Raw genomic sequence first — 19,412 nt, forward strand, 5'->3', positions numbered from 1 at the left:
GCCTAAGCAGGCTATTGTATGAACGATCCAAATTGAACCTCAACACCAATTGTATTGCATGTCTTCAATACATTGTAAAGAGCAATACATTGGGAGAATTAAACAAATTCTAAAAAAAACACTATCAACATCGCAGGGATAATACGAGTGGACCTCAATCGGCAGTACATATGCACCTAAAAGCTAGCAACCACTCATTTGATGACAATGAGGTTAAAATCTTAGCAAAAGAACATAGATGGTTTGAAAGGGGAGTTAAAGAAGCGATTCTCATAAAAAAAAACTAAAGTGGGGCAATCAGACCAGTCGTTGGTCAGGAATGTAGGCACAATCGGTAGGGCTGCAGGGAGTGGTCCTCTGCTCCCCCCAACCTGAGAGTAGGGACCTATCATAGCAGTGTCCGGCGCCGCCATGTCTGGACATTAGGGATGTATATATATATAAATGGAACTGTATAGTGCCACTTAGCAGTTTTTTTGACAACGATACTAGTGCAGCGTGTTCTACCGGAAACAAATTCCTTGTGTGTCCTACATACTTGGCAATAAAGATGATTCTGATTCTGATATATATAGGGCCGATACTACCAGTAAGACTTTAGTTCGCTGAAGAAGCATCTTGGATAAGAAGCGAAACGTCTGACACATTCAAAGAAGTACAGATGACGGCTGAAGAAACCTTTTCATCGATAATTCACAGAATTTACGAGATCCATCATTCTTAAAAAAATACTGAACTGTAAAATCATCAATGGGGAATATTGTGCTTCTCAACTGTTGCTTACTTACCCTCTTGCTAAATTCACCAAAGTTGAAAGTCATTTGAGAAAAGGACAGTTAAAACACGAGCTATGTTCTCTCACTCCCACCTACTCTCACTCGGGCTCTCTCATCTCTATCAGTCCTTCGCAGGCACTCTGGCCCACTCACTCTCTGGCCATCTCACTCAAGGTCTCTCACTATTTTCTCTTGGTCTCTCACTCTGGTCCCCTCTCACTATGTTTCACTCACTCTTTAGGTCTCTATTTCACTCTAACTCACTCTCTTGGTCTCTGTCTCTCCCTCGTTCATTCTTACTCACTCTGGCTCTCACTAGCTTTCTCACCCTCTCACTCTTTGGTTCTCTCAGTCACTCTTTCACTCACTCTAGCTCGCACTCTTTTTCTGTCTCTCTCACTCCACTCATTCACTAACCCACTGTTTCAGTCTCACTCTCTGGCTCTCTCCCCGTCCCTCTCTCATATATTTGGGTGAACGGCAGAATGAGAGGCAGAGACGGTCCGCGGGACAGCGGGAGCGCCGCCTGGTGCCTGAGTGGATTTATCGACCGCAGCTGTTGAGCGGCTGTCAGACGGCGAGGAGCTCCACCGCTGCTCTTCGAACTCCTCTCAGACAGAAACGAAGACCTCGCCACGATCGCAGTGAGTATTCTTGTTCCCCTTTTCCAAAATCGCGGGTCACTTGGTCTTTCGTGGAACATTTGACCTCTTTTTTAACATCTCCATATCTCACGCCGAACTCTTGACCGCACGCAAGATAAGTGTTACCATACAAGGGCAGCAATACTAAAATAACTCAAAACAAACACAATGTCAGCATGAGTGATATTTCTAGTGGATTATTTAATGTGACCATGAACTAAATCATTCAAGTGTGTTGTGTGTACGCTTGCATCCTGTTGTGCCATTTCTAAAATATATTTCCAACCCAGTAGTGTCCTCTATTTATAGAAGCTAAAACGTTAGAGGGAAAGACGGGTAGTTCCTTTTCTTGTGGGCATAGTTTTTAATCAAATCCTTTCAGGACTTTTTCCATTTATGGTTCCGCAATACATCATCTTCAGTCATTTAGTTGTGTTCAGATTTTGCTGCCAAACCCCCCCCTCATTGGTTAACTTTGCTGTGGTTTAACATAAAGGCGTGTTCGCTGCAAAGCTGCAAGTAAAAAGTCCTCACATGTGACAATGCAACATTATCGGAGTGTATTGAAGAAATAGGATGATATGTAATCGATAGAAAGTTATCAAGTTGCGTGGGCAACAGCGATAATGTTACATGCAGAAATTCATATTGGTATGCAGGAAAAAAACACTAAGTCATAAAACGCTAACTATATAGTACCGGTAAGAAAATTTAAATGAAGGAAATAGTAATACTTTACAAAATAAAAGCTTGGACTGGAGGCAAATATATTTTCCTTAAAAATGTTACCCCGTAACATTCCTGGTAGCTCGGGGAGTACTTTTGTTTGGCTCCTAAGGAAAAGTTGCGAGCTCGTTGTGTCGATGACCCAGATGATGCCTTGAAACGAACAAGTTCATGGCCTTCATTAACATCGTAACGAGCGACTCCACGAGGACTGATCTAGGCCCTTTTAGTGCACCCGATCTACACTCAGTCGTAAACTATAAGTCGCATCATTAACGAGGAGCACAGTTACGGGTGGCCTCGGTTTTCTACTTTGGCTCTTCTCATGGAGAAGACGAAGCACTGAACACACAAGGCGGCGTTGTTCAATCAGGTTATGGTGTCATTCCTTCTTTATGTCTTCATTGGCATTTTGGTGTCAAAAAAGAAAAATAAATGACTTCATCCTCTCAATGTCCCAACTTCTTTTTCACATAAATAAAACAAAATTGTCCTAAAATATACCTTTGTGTTGCCAAAAATTGGACTGTACCTCTGTTACCATCATTTGCATTACAGTGATAACTGTAATGATGAAATTTGTTGGTTCTTAAAAAAATGTAAATAGTAAAGTAAAGAATTGTGTAAGTAGAGACACTAATGTACAAACTTCTTGTGGTTCCTAATGCAGATGAATAGTTTTTAAAAAAGTAACATGGTGCATCTGTGTAAGCTCTCAGTCGTACAGGAGTGGACAGAGCAATACATTGGGCAGACGAAACAAATTATCAAAAAAAGACTATCAATATCACAGGGATACTGCGAGTGGGTCTCAATCTGCAGTACATCTCCACCTAAAAGCTAGCAACCACTCATTTGACGACAGTGAAGTTAAAATCTTGGCAAAATAAAATAACTGGTTTGAAAGGGGAGTAAAAGAAGCTATTTTTTATAAAAGAGCAAAACCCTTCACTAAATCTTTTGTTTGGATCGTGCTTACAACAGACCTCTTAGATTGTTGCCACATAGGCTTGGTCATGCTTATGAGGTGATACCAGAGTGAATGGGGTCATCAGGCCAGTCTTAGACCATAATCAGTCGGGACAATAGAAGCAATCAGTGTAGTTTCAGGGAATAGTCCTCTGCTCCCCCCAACCTTAGAGGAGGGAGCTATCACAGCAGAGGCCTGGCACCACCACCACTGGACAGTAGGGATATATATATATATATATATATATATATATATATATATATATATATATATATATCGTTATATCGATATCGGATATATCGATATATATATATATATATCTATATACACAGAGAAAGTCTCGTTATATCGATATCGGATATATCGATAGTCCCGGTTATATCGATACTATTTCTATGCACGCACGGAGAAAATTACATGCAAACAGGGTCGGATATATCGATAGTCCCGGTTATATCGATATTTTTTCGGACTTCAGCGGGACAGGACAAGGAGCGCAATGGGCGACAGGTTTGAATACAAACAAAGGTTTTAATAAAGGGTTTCAGAGGGAAATCACAAGCAACAACGGTTTGAATAGTGTCTCTTTCAATACTTAAATCAAGATAAAGTCTCTTCTGAGGTGAAACTGAAGACAGAGTTCTTTTCCAGGTGCTTCTAGGCCTCACCCCTCTTGATGTCCTTCCTCGGTAGCCTAGCCACCTTTAGCAAGGGTCCAAATCCAGAGTTCCGTCGTATGGTCCCAACTGGCAATGAGTTTCATGCAGCGATCAGTTCCTCCACAGCGTACAGCAATCGAGCTTGTCTTCCCTCGGCCTCCACACTCAGAGGCTCTCTGCCTTAAGAGCCTTGCTTGCCAATCAAGCCGTGATCAGCTGCAGGTGTGTGGTTTGAATTGCTGCCTTCCACCAGATGGGGCCAAGACTCTCTCTGGGTGGAGCCATCTTAGGGGGATGTATTTGCCCTCCAGGACACAGCCTCTCGTGACATCACAATATATATATATATATATATATATATATATATATATATATATATATATATATATATATATATATATATATATATATATATATATATATATATACACACACACACACCCAACCTGAGAGTAGGGACCTATCATAGCTGTGTCCGGCGCCGCCATGTCTGGACATTAGGGATATATAAATAGGGCCAATACGACCAGTCAGACTTTAGTTTGCTGACGAAGCCTCTTGGATAGGAGGCGAAACGTCCGACATCTTCAAAAAGTACAGATGACGGCTGAAGAAACCTTCTCATCGATGGACCACTCCTGTACGACTGAGAGCTTACACAGACGTATTACTATACATAGTCATTTTTGGGGCTTAAAAACACCTTACCATATATCACCGTTTTTTATTACAGCAAAAAAAAAAAAAACGCCCTTCATAGTATACAAACGGCTGAAAATACATGGGCGTTTTATTCGGTAAAAACACCTTTTTATACATGGTCGTTTTTTTTCCAGCTAAAAACGCCTTTTTTCAGACAAAAAAGACTTACAATACATGGTCATTTTTTTTCAGCTAAAAACGGCTTACTATACATGGTTGTTTTTTGCAGCTAAAAACGCCTTACTATATACATGGTGTTTTTTTCAAGCGAAAAACGTCTTATTATACTGTATCTGTTTTTTTTCCTTTGGTAAAAACACCTAAGTATGTATACATAGTAGTTAATTTCGTGCTAAAAATGCCTCACTATACATGGTAGTTTTTTTTTCATGTCAAAAACGCCTTACCTTATATAGTCGTTTTTTTTATAAGAATGCCCATAACAGTCCCACAATGGGTAACTTTGTTAAACTCCTAAGCAGAGATGGTGGGGATTGAACACAGGCTCTGATAAATGCAAAGCACATACTTTACCTATGAGTTACATCCCTATTTGAGGGGCTAGAAACCGCTTTACATGGTCGTTTTTTTTCCAGCAAAAAATACCTAACGATACATAATCATTTTTTTTTCTAATAAAAACGCCTTACTATATATTTGGTCTTGTTTTTCATGCAAAAAACGGCTTACTATACATGGTGGGGTTTTTTGGGGGGATAAAAGCGCCTTACTATATATGGTCATTTCTTTTTGGGCTAAAAACACCTTACTATACATAGTGTTTTTTTTTAGCTGAAAACACATTTCGATACAGTAAATGGTCATTATTTTTTGTACAAAAAACACCTTACCACACATGCTTGTTTTTACGGCTCATTGTTTTTTTCCGGCTGAAAATGCCTTAACATACATGGTAGTATTTTTCAGCTCAAAAACGCCTTACTACAGATGGTCATTCATTTCGTGCTAAAAAAACGTCTTCTTCTACATGGTGGTTTTTGAAAATGTATATTGCCACAATATACATTTTTAAACAGTTAAGCATCGCGCCTGATTTTCTTTTCTTTTAGCATATTCAGAATTTACTCTCAAGAGTAAAACTACATTGTGCACGCGGACCTAATGACGTGACTTTTAAGTAAAACATACACGCACCAGCATTATATGATTACAGTCCTGTCTTTTTTCATGTGCTGGTGTCTTATTTTGATGATGTCTTTGTGCTCTGCAGATCACAGATGGCGGGTGAGCAGTATGAGAGCAGCGCAGAGGGCAGTGGCATGCCCGGACCCGTGCCCGAGCACATCTACAAGGTCGGCATCTATGGCTGGCGGAAGCGCTGCCTCTACCTCTTTGTCCTTCTGCTCATCATCATCCTGGTGGTCAACCTGGCTCTCACCATTTGGATCTTTCGGGTCATGTGGTTCAACTCGGTAAATGCCACCGGCTTTTTAAGCAGATTTTCGATGTCAAACTGTGATTATTCCAAACGAAGTGCAGTGCTACGTCAAGTGCAGAAATGTATTGATTCTGGAAGAAATTTCTTCACTCATTCACTGCCAGACGATGGACAATACAGTGAGACCTCAACTTACGAACTTAATTGGTTCCCAGACGTGTGTAAGGCGAAAAGTGTGTATCTAAAAAAAAATCCCATAGGAAACCATTAAAATGTGAATAATCCGTTCCCGGGTTTCCATAAAATATAGTTTTTTTGCTAAATAATCCTTAAAACTACACACAACATACCTTATTCTATGTATAATAAATGTGGTATTGTATTGTAATGAAAGGAATACACTGCATTGTATCATAAAGTCACAAAGAGAGGAACATTACATGAGGACTGTAATTAAAGAAATAAACTGTGCTGTAAAATAAAGTCTTATTTACCTTTTTGATGGTCGTTGATGGCTTATGGAAGGACAGTCACCTTCCATATGTACTGTAGGTAACGTAACCTCTGGTGTGGCTTCTCTTCTTTTTTCTTTGGAGACTCCTCATCATTTTTGCTGATTAAAAACCTCTTAATTGACACCTGTTGCTTTCTGACTTGTGAGGTCTTACGAAGCTGAGGCATCACATTATCGTTCATCATGTTGATGATTGTCATAGCCAGTCTTTTCTGGATGGAACTGTTCGGTAAAAGCCTGCACATCATCCACTTTGCCAACATTGCCTTCTCCTCGTCGCCCTCAGATGTTCTCGAACCATCCGTTACTGGCTTTAAAATCCTCAATAAGCGCCGAACTTCCAGGTTGGCGCATGGCGATATCGGCGTGAATTAGCCGTGCTTTAAAATAGCTTTACTCACGCTGTCGCCGGATAGCTGCTTTTCGTGAATCCAAATTAACAGAAGTTTTTCAACTTTTTCGATTGCCCGAGACCGTCGCTTTGAGAGCACGGAAACACCTTTTACTAGAGACGCACCTTTGATGGCTTCTCTGTTCCGGAGAATGGGAGCAATGGTTGACTTAGCATAGCCGTGCTCGGCCACTAAATCACACAAACGCACACCTCGTTCGTGTTTTTCAATTATCTCCTTCTTCTCAGCGACGGTGAATTTATTTTGTGTCTTCTTGGGCTGAACACAAGCCTGTGGTGGTTTTTTTTTCGGTCCCATCTTCGTAAAATTATCAGCAAAAAGCTCCAAGTAGGCGATCGACGTGTGCAGGGGGTGTGGAAAGTAGCGCCGGCTGGAGCGCTGTTCGGTCGTGTGCTTCCGCCGAAGATCACTCCGCCAGCCGTGGTGGGTGTGTATTATGAAAATAGTGCTTATTATAAGGTTTAATTTTCATAAATTTGAGGTTCTTAAGACGAAAAGTTTGTCAGATACGGTGTTTGTAAGTTGAGGTCTCACTGTAATGTGTCCAGTCCAGTGCCAAGGTTTTTGTTATTTTCATTCAAATTGTAGGACCCACAGAATATTGAGCTTTAGGACTACATAAGCATTCAATACAGCGTTAGAAACCTTGGACTCTCTTCTGTAATTGAGAAAAAGGACTTCATTCCTATGGAATATGGGTCTGGAGTCATCTGAGCTTAAAATGGGGGCGGCTGTACAAAATACGATACAATAAATACGTATTTATTTGTTTTGTGCTTTATCGACAGCTGAAACTGTAACAAAACGCTAACATGGACAAAAAGCAAATGCTGCCCCCTCGTGGAAGGGAAAAATATTGCCAGAAGTCTGACACAGCACATTATATAAAAAAACTAAGAAAAGACAAAATGATGATTTAAATTTAAATTTTAACCACGTCCTCATTTTGGTGAGGGAATTGTGAGTTCAGGAAGAGTTTGCAGTAACATTCACAGTCACACATCAAGGAATACTCTCAATTTCAAAGTAAATTGGATAGGAAAATCCAATCCAAATCCAATCCAATTTACTTTGAAATACATTGTTCCTCACCTATTTGAGTAGATTGGCATCCTGCCGTGAATTAAACAAAAAAAGGAGTAATTGATGCTCCCTTAAAGAGGTATAGAATTGCCTTTAGATTCCACAACATTGTGGCAAAGCACTATTTTTCTATTAGACCGGTCATGGCCTATATAAATGAAACTCATACCCACAATGACACACACTGGGAGTTACTTGGTATAAGGAAACTGCAGATGATGCCAAAGCAACTTTTATATGAATTAGAATTTTGCCACGAAACTAATTAATTTGTGAGCAAGTACCATATTTTCCGGTCTATAAGGCGCACCAGAGTGTACATTTGGTGTATTTTCAAACTTTTTTCCAGATACAGTGATACCTCAGCTTACAAACTTAATTGGTTCCCAGAAAGTGTCTGTAAGGTGAAAAGTTCATCTGCCAAATATTTATTTTCCATCAACTATTAAAAATGAGAATAATCCGTTCCCAGGTTCCCATAAAAATAATTTTCTACTAAATAAGCCTCAAAACTACACAAAATATGCATTATTTTATGTATAATAAATGTGCTATTTGATAGTAAATAAATAAACTGTACAGTATAATAAAGTCGTTTTATTTACCTTTGTGATGGTCGTTGATGTAGTTGCTTCTTGATCATATCTGAGTGAAATTGCCGTGCTTTCTCTGCGATAATACCCTCACTCACACGGTCCCCTGCTAGCTGCTTTTCGTTAATCCAAATCAACAGAAGTTTTTCAACTAGCCTAGACAACAGAGAAACACCCTTAGCCACATGTAGCAATGGTCAATTTAGCATCCTGGTACTGGGACGCTAAGTCACACAAACGCACACCTCGTTCGCGTTTTTCGATGATCTCCTTCTTCTGCTCGACCATAATTTTCTTTTGTGTCCTCTTTGGCTTAACACTAGCACGTGGTGCGGTGTTTTTTCGGTCCCATAATAGCAAAAGTGCTCCACTCGATAACAAACCACGTCTGCACTGAGTGCACTCAAAGTAAGTAGGTGTGGAAAATTAGTCCGCCAGCCACCGTGGCGCTGTGTGGTTTGGTTCGTCCGCCGAAAACTAGTTCGTATCCCGCATAAAAAAAATCCTGTGACTGTAAAATGTCCTTGAGAGTTTTGAAAGCCGCTTAGAAATTAAATGTAATATTATTATTATTATTATTATTATTATTATTATTATTATTGTTATAAGATTATATTCTCGCAAATTTAATGTTCGTATGGTGAAAGATTCGTGAGCTAAAGCTTTCGTAAGCCGAGGTATCACTGTATAAACAGTTTCCAAATATAAAGCAGACCACATTGTAAGGCATTACAGTAGAGGCTGGGGTTATGCACTACTTCTACGGGGTGTGGAGTCAGTGGTCGCTGACAATAGTTGCGACACCTGTTGTGCCTTAATATTACTTCACATATAAGGTGCTCCTGCGTATAAGGCGCAGGGTCATCTTTTGAAAAAAAATTAAGGCCCTTGGGTGTGGCTTACACTGTACACTGGAAAATATGGTATGTGGATGACAACTGTGCACAATTCCAATTAAATCAGTACAGCGGACTCCCGCATACTTGCAGTTTGGCATCTGTGGGGTGTGAAAGTTGTTAGTGTTGGAGATTAATCTACATAAATTAAAGCATGACAAAAAAAACGGTCTCTCACAACTTACCTTTACAGGACAACCAACGTCACTTTTTTGTTTTTTAACTGACACCAGAAAAACGTTTTGTAGCATCTAAAATACCCAAAACACGCAGTATGATATTTTTTGTCAAATGCAAAACACTAATAAAAATGACTTAAAGTGTCCAAAATCTGCAAAAAAATTGAGCTGCGAATTGGGCATTTTCAGAAAGCCCCGCCCCCAGTTCGTGATGTCACGCCAAGACATCTTGCATTGCTTGTGAATCAAAACAATGGCTTCAGATTCGGAGAAGATGCTTTCTTGTTCCACATCCAGTTATGAATATGATTCAAATAGTTCTGAAGAGGAAAGCATAAATGTTTGCAATCGATTAAATAATTTATTTTTGCCATTTTGAGGCAACATTGGGGGAAAATCTCTCACCCAAAAAAAGAGGCACAAAATGCCGACCACCTGTGACCATCTCCGTTTCCACAGGCTGATAAATTCCTTATATGGTGCTCGGACGCCCTCTTCTTGCCTTCTGGTGGATTTTGGGTGCAACACGAGGTCCCCTGAATATTCAACGCGAGTCTTAAAACGTAAAATATAGCCATATGCGGTGGAATCTTATTAAAATACGCTCAGTAGAAGTCATTTGAAGCCATTTTACAAATTATGGACACAACTTGTCCTGAGACGTCGGTTTTCCTTTAAGGCTAAGGGTGTCCGTAATCAGTTTAAAAAATTGCTTTGTGAGCTCAGGAAGGAATGGGCCTCCTGCAAGTCGACTCAAACGGCGTCAAGTTGGACAAGGGTGAATCTGAGTTCCTGTTGCCTCTCTACTCCGAGGAGATCCACTCCAGGGATGTAAGTGAACTTTCTCTACTCTCTTTTTCTTACCCCGTTAATTAAGACGTTCAGCAAAGTTGTCATTAACCACCCGTACCCGATTGTTGGCATGTGTGCCTCTTTGGTTTCTGGCATACTGTCCTTTTCTGAGTCCTTTCAGAGGCAGTTTGGAAGGCGAGCAATCGTCTCCCACCGCGCCCAAGCTCCTGCACAGAGCTTCCGATGAACCTCAAGGATTTTGTTTTGCGGTGGAAACCCGATTTATGGCCCGCCTGTGAGCACCATATGGGAACACTTTGCTGCAGTTGTTTCCATGTCATGGTTTTTATTGCTCATAGCAGTTTATTTTTTTTCAAACTTAAAAGACGTCATTATCAAGACATTTGTTGTGTTTGACGCTTGACGTCGGCGAGTCCCCTTCACTCGTTATTCCGTGCGTCAGGATATCAGTTTCCATCTGCCTCGGATTCCCCTTTTTGGCACGCAACACCAGTCGAATTTCATTTGCATCCGATTCAAATTTGCCGTGTGTCTGTCACAGTACTAGGCAGCTCGACACGGGCTCAACATGCTATCCGTCCATCTGTTTACTCTCGCGTTTTTCGTTTGACTTTCTTTGGCTGACAGATGGCCAGGTGGCATGTGCCAATCAAATGGCAAGTGCAAGCATGTTTTTTATAAATGTGGATGCAAGGTGGTGTAGCCACAGAAAACCCACGCAAGCATGAGGAAAACATCCAAACGCCTTTGGACTGTTGAGCGTGGGATTGCTAACCTGTCTCCTAGCGTAAGAAATAACATAAAGCGCCCAGATGTAACCTGGACCTTATGTTCCGCTCAGCTGCATTTGGCTTGTCTTGAGGAGAATGACTTCAATTTCATTGTCATGGCAACCCTGACTGTACTTCAGCGCTCTACAATAGCGACAAACCAACAAAGATACCTTATATGTTGCGGAATGCTCAAAAATTACCACATTTTCCGGAGTATAAGGCGCACGCCAAATGAATGGTGTGTTTTCAAACCTTTTTCATATATGAGGTGCACCGGACTCTTCAATGAATGAAAAATGTTTTCCAAATATAATATATAAATACATAGAAGTTTTCCAAATATAAGGCACACCACATTTTAAGGTGCTACAGTACAGGCTGGGATTACACGCTTCTTATACACCTTATACACCAAACAAGACAGTGAACTGTACTTTAGCCACGATTTAATTAAATGATGAAAAACACACACACACACACACACACACACACACACACACACACACACACACACACACACACACACACACACACAGACAGATAGGGGGGGCAAGGTTATGGATGGCTTTAAATGTAAACAGAAGTATCTTGAATTCAATACGGAGTTTAACAGGGAGCCAGTGGAGCTGTTGGAGGACAGGAGTGATGTGGTGAAATGAGGGTTTTTTTGTGATGATCCGGGCTGAGGAATTTTGGACTAGTTGGAGTTTATGGAGACATTTTTGATTGACCCCGAAAAGAAGTGAATTACAGTAATCGATACGGGAGGTGACGAGACTGTGGACGAGGATAGCAATGGTGTGAGGGGTGAGAGAAGGACGGAGACGATTGATATTGCGGAGGTGAAAATATGCAGACCGGGTTATGTTATTTATATGGGAGTGAAAAGATAGTGTGCTATCAAGGATGACACCCAGGCTCTTAACCTGAAGGGCGGGGGACACGGTAGACCTGTCAATGTTGAGAGAGAAACTGTTTGTTTTGTGAAGGGTGGATTTTGTACCGACAAGGAGAAGTTCAGTTTTTTCGCTGTTTAGTTTGAGAAACTTATGAGAAAACCAGGATTTGATTTCTGAGAGGCAAAGTGTAAGGGATGCAGGTGGAAGAGAGGCGTCGGGTTTACTGGAGAGGTAGAGTTGGGTGTCATCCGCGAAGCAGTGAAAATAATAATACATTTTATTTCAAGCGCCTTTCAAAACACCCAAGGACACTTTACAATAAAACCAATGAATGCCAAATTTGCGGAAGATATCACCAAGGGGAAGAAGGTATATAATAAAGAGAAGGGGCCCCAGAACAGACCCTTGGGGCACACCAGAAGACACGGGAGGACCGTGAAGTGAATGAGGTAATTTGGATAAACTGTGATATATACAGTAAAGTCTCGTTATATCGATATTCAAGGGAGTCCGAAAAAATATCGATATAACCGGGACTATCGATATATCTGTTCCTGCGCCGAACTGCATTAAACAAAAGCCGCCAAAAGAGGGCAGCCAAGCGCCATATAAGAAACGGAGCTGGCCATTAGCTCCCTTTTTTTTTGGGTGAGAGATGTTCCCCCAATGTTGCCTCAAAATGGCACATATAATTCTTTAATGATTGTAAACATCTATGCTTTAATCTTCAGAACTACAGTGTATTTGAAACATATTCATAACTGGATGTGTAACAAGAAAGCATATTATCCGAATCTGAAGCCATTGTTTGGATTCACAAGCAATGCAAGACGTCTTGGCGTGAAGTCATTTTTATTTGCATTTGAATAAAAAGTGACATCGGCTGTCCTTTAATACACAGTATGGAATGTTAATAATTTTCAAAATCATCGCGCTTCAGCAGACAAAACAAGAAACATTGTTGCAAAAAACGATTGCATTCATATACAGTACAGTGGGCATGTACATAACACAACAGGGAAACTGCAACGCTTACATCTTACTGTATTATGTATACAATTTAAAAAAGTCATCAATCTTCTTCTGCTTCCCATTTTTACCTTTTAACACAAACACTTCAATCTCGTCTGCTACACACGAGCTAGCGTCTGAAAATGAAAATGGCTCTGCTACACGGGTGCTGGGCACGTAACCAAGTCACCTGACCAAGTCGACCAATGGCGCGACTGATGGCGTGACACGTAACCAAGACACGTGACCAAGTTGACCAATGGCGCGACCGATGGCGTGTCACGTGACAAAGTCACACGGCCAAGTCGACCAATAGCGCGACCGATGGCGGCTCATGTGACCAAGTCGACCAATGGCGCGACCGGTGGCGGCTCACGTAACAAGACACGTGACCAAGTTGACCAATGGCGCGACGGATATATCGATATAAACAACAAAAATGGCCGGCGGGGGATGAAAAGGAGCACCGTAATAACCGCATTATCGTAATAACCGGGTATCGTACTAAACGGTACTAATTATACATAAAAAGACTAGAAATGTGCAAGGGAAATGAAAATAGTATCGTAATAAGCGGTACTATCGATATAACCGATATCGATATAACGAGACTTTACTGTATATATATATATATATATATATATATATATATATATATATATATATATATATATATATATATATATATATATATATATATATATATCTTAGTGCAAATAAAACAGTTAAATACAACCGATCTGCACTTAGTAATAGTCCATTGTGCTAGTTTAAAAAATAAAAGGTTGAATACACTATAATATGCTTACATTTACATTTACCTATCTGATTCGACGGACCACTTGGGTGTGGGGGTTGTATACCACATTTTCAGAATAATTTCTTGATGTGATTTGTATGACATGTTTCCAGAATATCCTTGTTGTTTGTCATTCTAGCTCAGATCCAAATTTCCTTTCATTCCAGGACTCTGCGCTACTTGTACACTCAGATACGGAAAATGTGCATCTCAATGCCCGTGATGAAAATGGCGATGTCACTGGGAGGATGTCTGTCGGTAAGACGCAGAGCGAGAGAGAGAACACACCCAAAATAACTGAATCATTTTCAATTGTCATAAATGTCATTGCAGGTCCGCGACAGGTTGAAGGATACACTCCAAACTTGCTCATCGGCTCCTCTGGTGACATGCTCTTTTCTGCAGATAGCAAACAGACTACGATTGGACCAGACAAATTGCGCATCACAGGTACAAAGGGAGCGTCACAAAATGAAAATTAAGTGTGATGAAAGCTTATCCCGTGTGTGTCATTATGCGTAATCGGTGAATTGGATGATAAATCGGATTCATTAAAATTTCCAAGTGACAGTCCAGAAATTGCACAAACAGAAATATGAGTGAGATGGTCATGTAATAAAAAGAATAGGCACTTGATCATTATTTTCTAATGCAAGGGGAAATGTTTTATTTTCCATTGACCACTAAGTCTGGTCAGAAACTGAAATTATGAGGATCTGGGAAACAAATGTTGATTAAAAAAATCAATAAGGCAGCCCAGCAGTCCAGTGGTGAGTGCATCAACCTTACAGTGCAGAGGTTGTGGGTTCGATACCTCCTCTGGCCTCCCTATGTGGAGTTTGCATGTTCTCCCCTGTGCCTGCGTGGATTTTCTCTGGGCACTCCAGTTTCCTCCCATGTTCAAAAATCATGCACGGGGATGGGAGATTGAACACTCAGTTTGAGCACAGGTAGTTGTTTGTCTCTGTGTTCCCTGGCAACCGGGTCAGGATGTCCCCCCCCTGCTACCCGAAGATGGCTGGGATAGACTGCAGCAGACTTCTTCTTCCACTGTGTGTTGTGGATGGGGGCAGGGGAGGGGTGGAGGTCGTCACCCGATGGCTCCATGACGCCCGGAGTCAGTTTACTGCGCAGAGCACAGGAGTCCAAATCAAGCTCGCCCACCCCAAGGAAACACATTGTGATTCTTTCATTGACTTGGCTTGTCGCCCTTCATTTGTCTCCAGCGCGCATCTGCTCGTTCGTTTGAGTCAAACTGAGTGGAGGTCATCCCCACTCCTCTTCCCACATGGCCGCAGGCCTGACAAGCCAACTCGCTTTGAATGGAACAGAGTTTCAAATATAGTTCTTGCTCGTGTTTGGCAAAGCAGAAAAACAGCCAAAACAAATCAGTTGTAGCAGTTTGTGACACCGTGCATCACTTTGTTTGTTCATGTGTACACGTATCCTGCAAATTGGACGTCGCAACACTACAATTAAATTTTGCCATTGAAGATATTTATTGGCACATTGTAATACATGATGGGAAATCGAGGTCCAACGCATGATTTTCAGCTAACAAAAGATTCGATTTTTTTCGAAAACCAAGAATAGAAATATTTTCTTTCCTTGATTTTAACATACTTTATTTGAATGTTGCTGTGCCGATGAGCATTTTGTGTTTGGGTGGGTGGATAGATCGCTGTATGGAACTATTACTTGGTTTATATATTAAGTTTATAGAGTTGCTTGTCCTGTAGCCACAAGGGGACACAAGCCAGTGTCTTCTTGTGCCGGTCCCAAGTCTGGATTAATACAGAGGGTTGTGTCAGGAAGGGGATCCGACATAAAAGCTTGGCCAAAACAAACATGCAAATCAAACCTCTGAAGATGGAGGACACTGATTTGCTGTGGTGACCCCTTGAAGGGAAAAAACGAAAGGAAAAGAAGAAGACTTGATTTGAACCACTGTTGGTTTAGAGCTACTGTATGTAAAAAAAGATACTGTCTCATCTTTTGATACTTTGGCAATTGGGACAATTTGCATGTGGTCTTCCGATTCTTCTTGATTGCATGATCATCTTTTTTTAATTGTTATTTCTTCACTCCGAGGTCCCGAAGGAGCACTGTTCCAACATTCAGTGGAGGTTCCACTTCTGAAGTCGGAACTCCTCAAAGACCTAAAGTGAGCACGTCAGCCAAATTGTTGTCATCTTGTCAGTCCGCCATGACGGATGGATGCTTGCTCTTCCAAGTGATATTTTTCTTTTTTCCTCCTCAGGTTGGAGTCTCCCACTCGTTCACTCACTATGGATGCTCCAAAGGGAATTCATCTAAAAGCCTCAGCTGGTAACATTGAAGCGGCTTCCAAGATGGATGTCGTTCTGCAGTCAAGCGTGGGACTGGTAAGGACCACACACTTCTCTCATTGGAATGTCAACATGTCGAGTTACAGGGTGGAAACGGACTGCTTTATTTTTATAATAATAATATATTTCATTTTATGTCTGGAAAACCGCCCTGGTCTTTTGTTGTTGGGCAGAATTCATAAGGATTGGTTACAGCTGACCCAATAAAACAAAAGTCAATTTAAAATGGTGGTCTCAATTTTAGAAATGCACATTTGAGAATGCACATTTGCTTTCGAGGCCACGTAAAATGATGTTGCAGGCTGGAACTGGCCCTCGAGCCTTGATTTGAACACGAGTGCCATGCCATTTCCATTACGACCTCAGCTCAGTGGTACTGCTATGACTGGAATGATAAGCATTCCTTCTCTCTTGTCCAGTTGGTGCTGGATGCCGAGACAGTGCGCATGGTCAATCTGCCCCAGAGCCAAGGAGGAGTTTCTGGAAATGCAGACGGTCTATTTGAGGTGTGCGTGTGTCCCAGTGGAAAACTCTTTCTGTCCAAGGCTGGCGTCACCTCTACTTGTAGTGATAACCAGGAGTGCTAAGATGTGTGTGTGTGTGTGTGTGTGTGTGTGTGTGTGTGTGTGTGTGTGTGTGTGTGTGTGTGTGTGTGTGTGTGTGTGTGTGTGTGCGCGTGTGTGTGTGTCGTTCGTTCACAAATGTTTGTTTTCATTTTTTTCCCCTTTTTTGATACTTGAAACTTGTGTGGATCACATCACTACAAGATCCCCACTAGCATAGATAGTTTTGTTTGCTTGAGGATGTGCTATATTTAAACACACACACACACGTACACGCATGTATCATGGCTGGGCAATGAGGAGCTGCTTTGCGGCTTACATCCTATGCAATATAATCTAGTGGTGCAATAGAAAGTGATACATAAGGCTTGGAGTGTGGTTAGGAAAAAAAATAAAACAGGATATCTTTGATGTATATTAGTTATTTTTATTTTTTGATGCTCTAGGCTTTGTGTTTTGGTTTGGTATTTAGCATGTTTGCCTTATTGTGGAAGAATGAGGGGAAAATGATGATGTACCAGTTTCATTGGGCACGGCCAAACAATCCAGTTAGGTTCGACGCACGAGCTGTATTCAAACATGATTGTGAACATGATTTATTATCTGGGTTTGATTGACATTAATTTGGCATCATGTTCTTTTAATCATCATTGTTATTGTTTTTATTTTGGAGCATCGCAGAACTAATATTTACCTGATTTAGCAGTATATGAGGATTAAACATTCTCTGCTGCGCTACTACAAACTTGAACCGGAATATTAAATTGATACCTCTTTGACACTGGCCACACTTATCTTTTTCAAAACTTTTTTTATGTGACATGCATTTTGGACCTGATTATCTGATTAGATAAAAAGATAATACAATAATAAGAATAATTTGGTTTAATAGATTATATATGTAGCAAACTGGATTACAGGGTGGATATTTTGATAACAGCGCTACATCTAGTTGAATTTGTCCTTTTTGTTAAACTGTGTCATGCAAAAACAAAGTATATTGTTTAATGTTTGATTTTTTTAAGACCTTCCCTCACCCTTAAAAGAAGATAATGACAAATATTCAACAATAAAATTATTTGTGCCATAAAATCGTCTTTTTTCCTTGACATAGCACACATTATTATAACAGTGGCGTTTTATGATACAGCTGTTGTTAAATTTGGCATACCGAAAAAGTATGGAACTTTTCAAATGATTTTGGATCGCCAATAAATATAGTGCTATTCTATTCAAACACATTTAAGCAATATCATTTAAAATTTGCATGAAGGCGGAGCGTTTTCAGCAGGTTAAAGCAAAAGTATCATATGTATACTCCTGAGTGAATATTTCATGTCACTTAATTAACTTGAGGAGGAACATTCCATCTAATAGGGAAACACTCCATTACCCCATTTTAGTTCTCTGTCGCTATCTTGTGGACATTTCTATTACTTCAAGTGTACAGACGATTGACCCTGCTGAGTTTCTGTCTGTATGTGGTATTCATTTTGGACACAACCATCCAAACGTACTTGCTCAAAAAGTAGAAAAATTAAATAATTTCTTAGTTGAGGAAAACATCTCTGAGAATTTCCATTCCAGTTTTTCTGCTTGAGTACATTTTCTCAAATAGCGCCATTGTGCACCAACAATACGGGGGCATTTCGACAAGGTCACATTTGTTTTCAACCATGAAAACGTTTATCGTTTGTAACATAACCATCAAGACTAGAAGAGTCAACAAACGTATAACCCTAAAAAATTTCCGCTATAAGCATTTGAATTTCCAAGCAATATGATGTTGAAATAATGTATCGAGCCTTCTGATGGCACAGCTTACATTCACATGACACAATTCGATTGTACCTGTACTTCAATTCAAGTTCTCTACTCAAACTTCTTCATGTAATAACAGACCACAATGACATTTGGAGACATTTCCAGTGCAGCTAAATATGTGAATCACCCTTGATAGGAAAAAAAGTGACCTACAGTAAAGTCTCGTTATATCGATATCGGATATATCGATAGTCCCGGTTATATCGATACTATTTCTATGCACGCACTGAGAAAATTACATGCAAACAGGGTCGGATATATCGATAGTCCCGGTTATATCGATATTTTTTTGGACTCCCTTGAATATCGATATAACGAGACTTTACTGTATTTTCTCATGTTGAGAAGGTTAGAGGAGAAACTTGTATGTTCCAGCTGGACCCAAATTGACCTTAACTCATTCACTACCAGACGATGTGCAAAAATGTGTCCACTCCAGTGCCACGGTTTTTGTCATTGCCACTTGAATTCTAGGACCCACAGAACCGGCTGTACAAAATACAATACGATACATATACACGTCGATTTATGTACCGCTTTAACAACAGCTGAAGTTGTAACAAAGCGCTAACACTGACAAAAATGCTGCCTCCACGTGGAAAGGAAAAAAAAAAACATTGCCAGAGGTCTGACCAGCGCTTTATCGGCACCCCCGCAAGATAAACTAAAACCCGAACTGATTCGGGAATGGCGCTCCACGTCACACTTTTCAATTCCCTAATGAATTCGGGAATGGCAGCGAATGAGTTAAAAATTATTCCAGCACTGTTTATGTGAATTGTTCAATAAATTGAATCGTGGTGTGTGCAGTGTAACACACAGACTAAT

The 19,412-nt window shown here is 40.5% G+C and overlaps 1 protein-coding gene across 1 annotated transcript; it reads left to right on the plus strand.

The window, feature by feature from the left end:
* The first annotated feature begins 1,103 nt into the window (after nt 1-1,103).
* Nucleotides 1,104-17,826, plus strand: sgcg (sarcoglycan, gamma). Its single transcript, XM_089013278.1, has 8 exons — nt 1,104-1,420; nt 5,709-5,910; nt 10,281-10,385; nt 14,017-14,107; nt 14,183-14,299; nt 15,941-16,013; nt 16,110-16,233; nt 16,617-17,826. The coding sequence occupies exons 2-8, from the start codon at nt 5,716-5,718 to the stop codon at nt 16,782-16,784; spliced, it is 873 nt and encodes a 290-aa protein (XP_088869404.1). The 5' UTR covers nt 1,104-1,420; nt 5,709-5,715; the 3' UTR covers nt 16,785-17,826.
* The last annotated feature ends 1,586 nt before the right edge of the window (nt 17,827-19,412 follow it).

The sequence above is a fragment of the Hippocampus bargibanti genome, linkage group LG14 (genome assembly GCF_051943395.1).
Source record: "Hippocampus bargibanti isolate YZ-2025 linkage group LG14, ASM5194339v1, whole genome shotgun sequence".
Taxonomy (NCBI): domain Eukaryota; kingdom Metazoa; phylum Chordata; class Actinopteri; order Syngnathiformes; family Syngnathidae; genus Hippocampus; species Hippocampus bargibanti.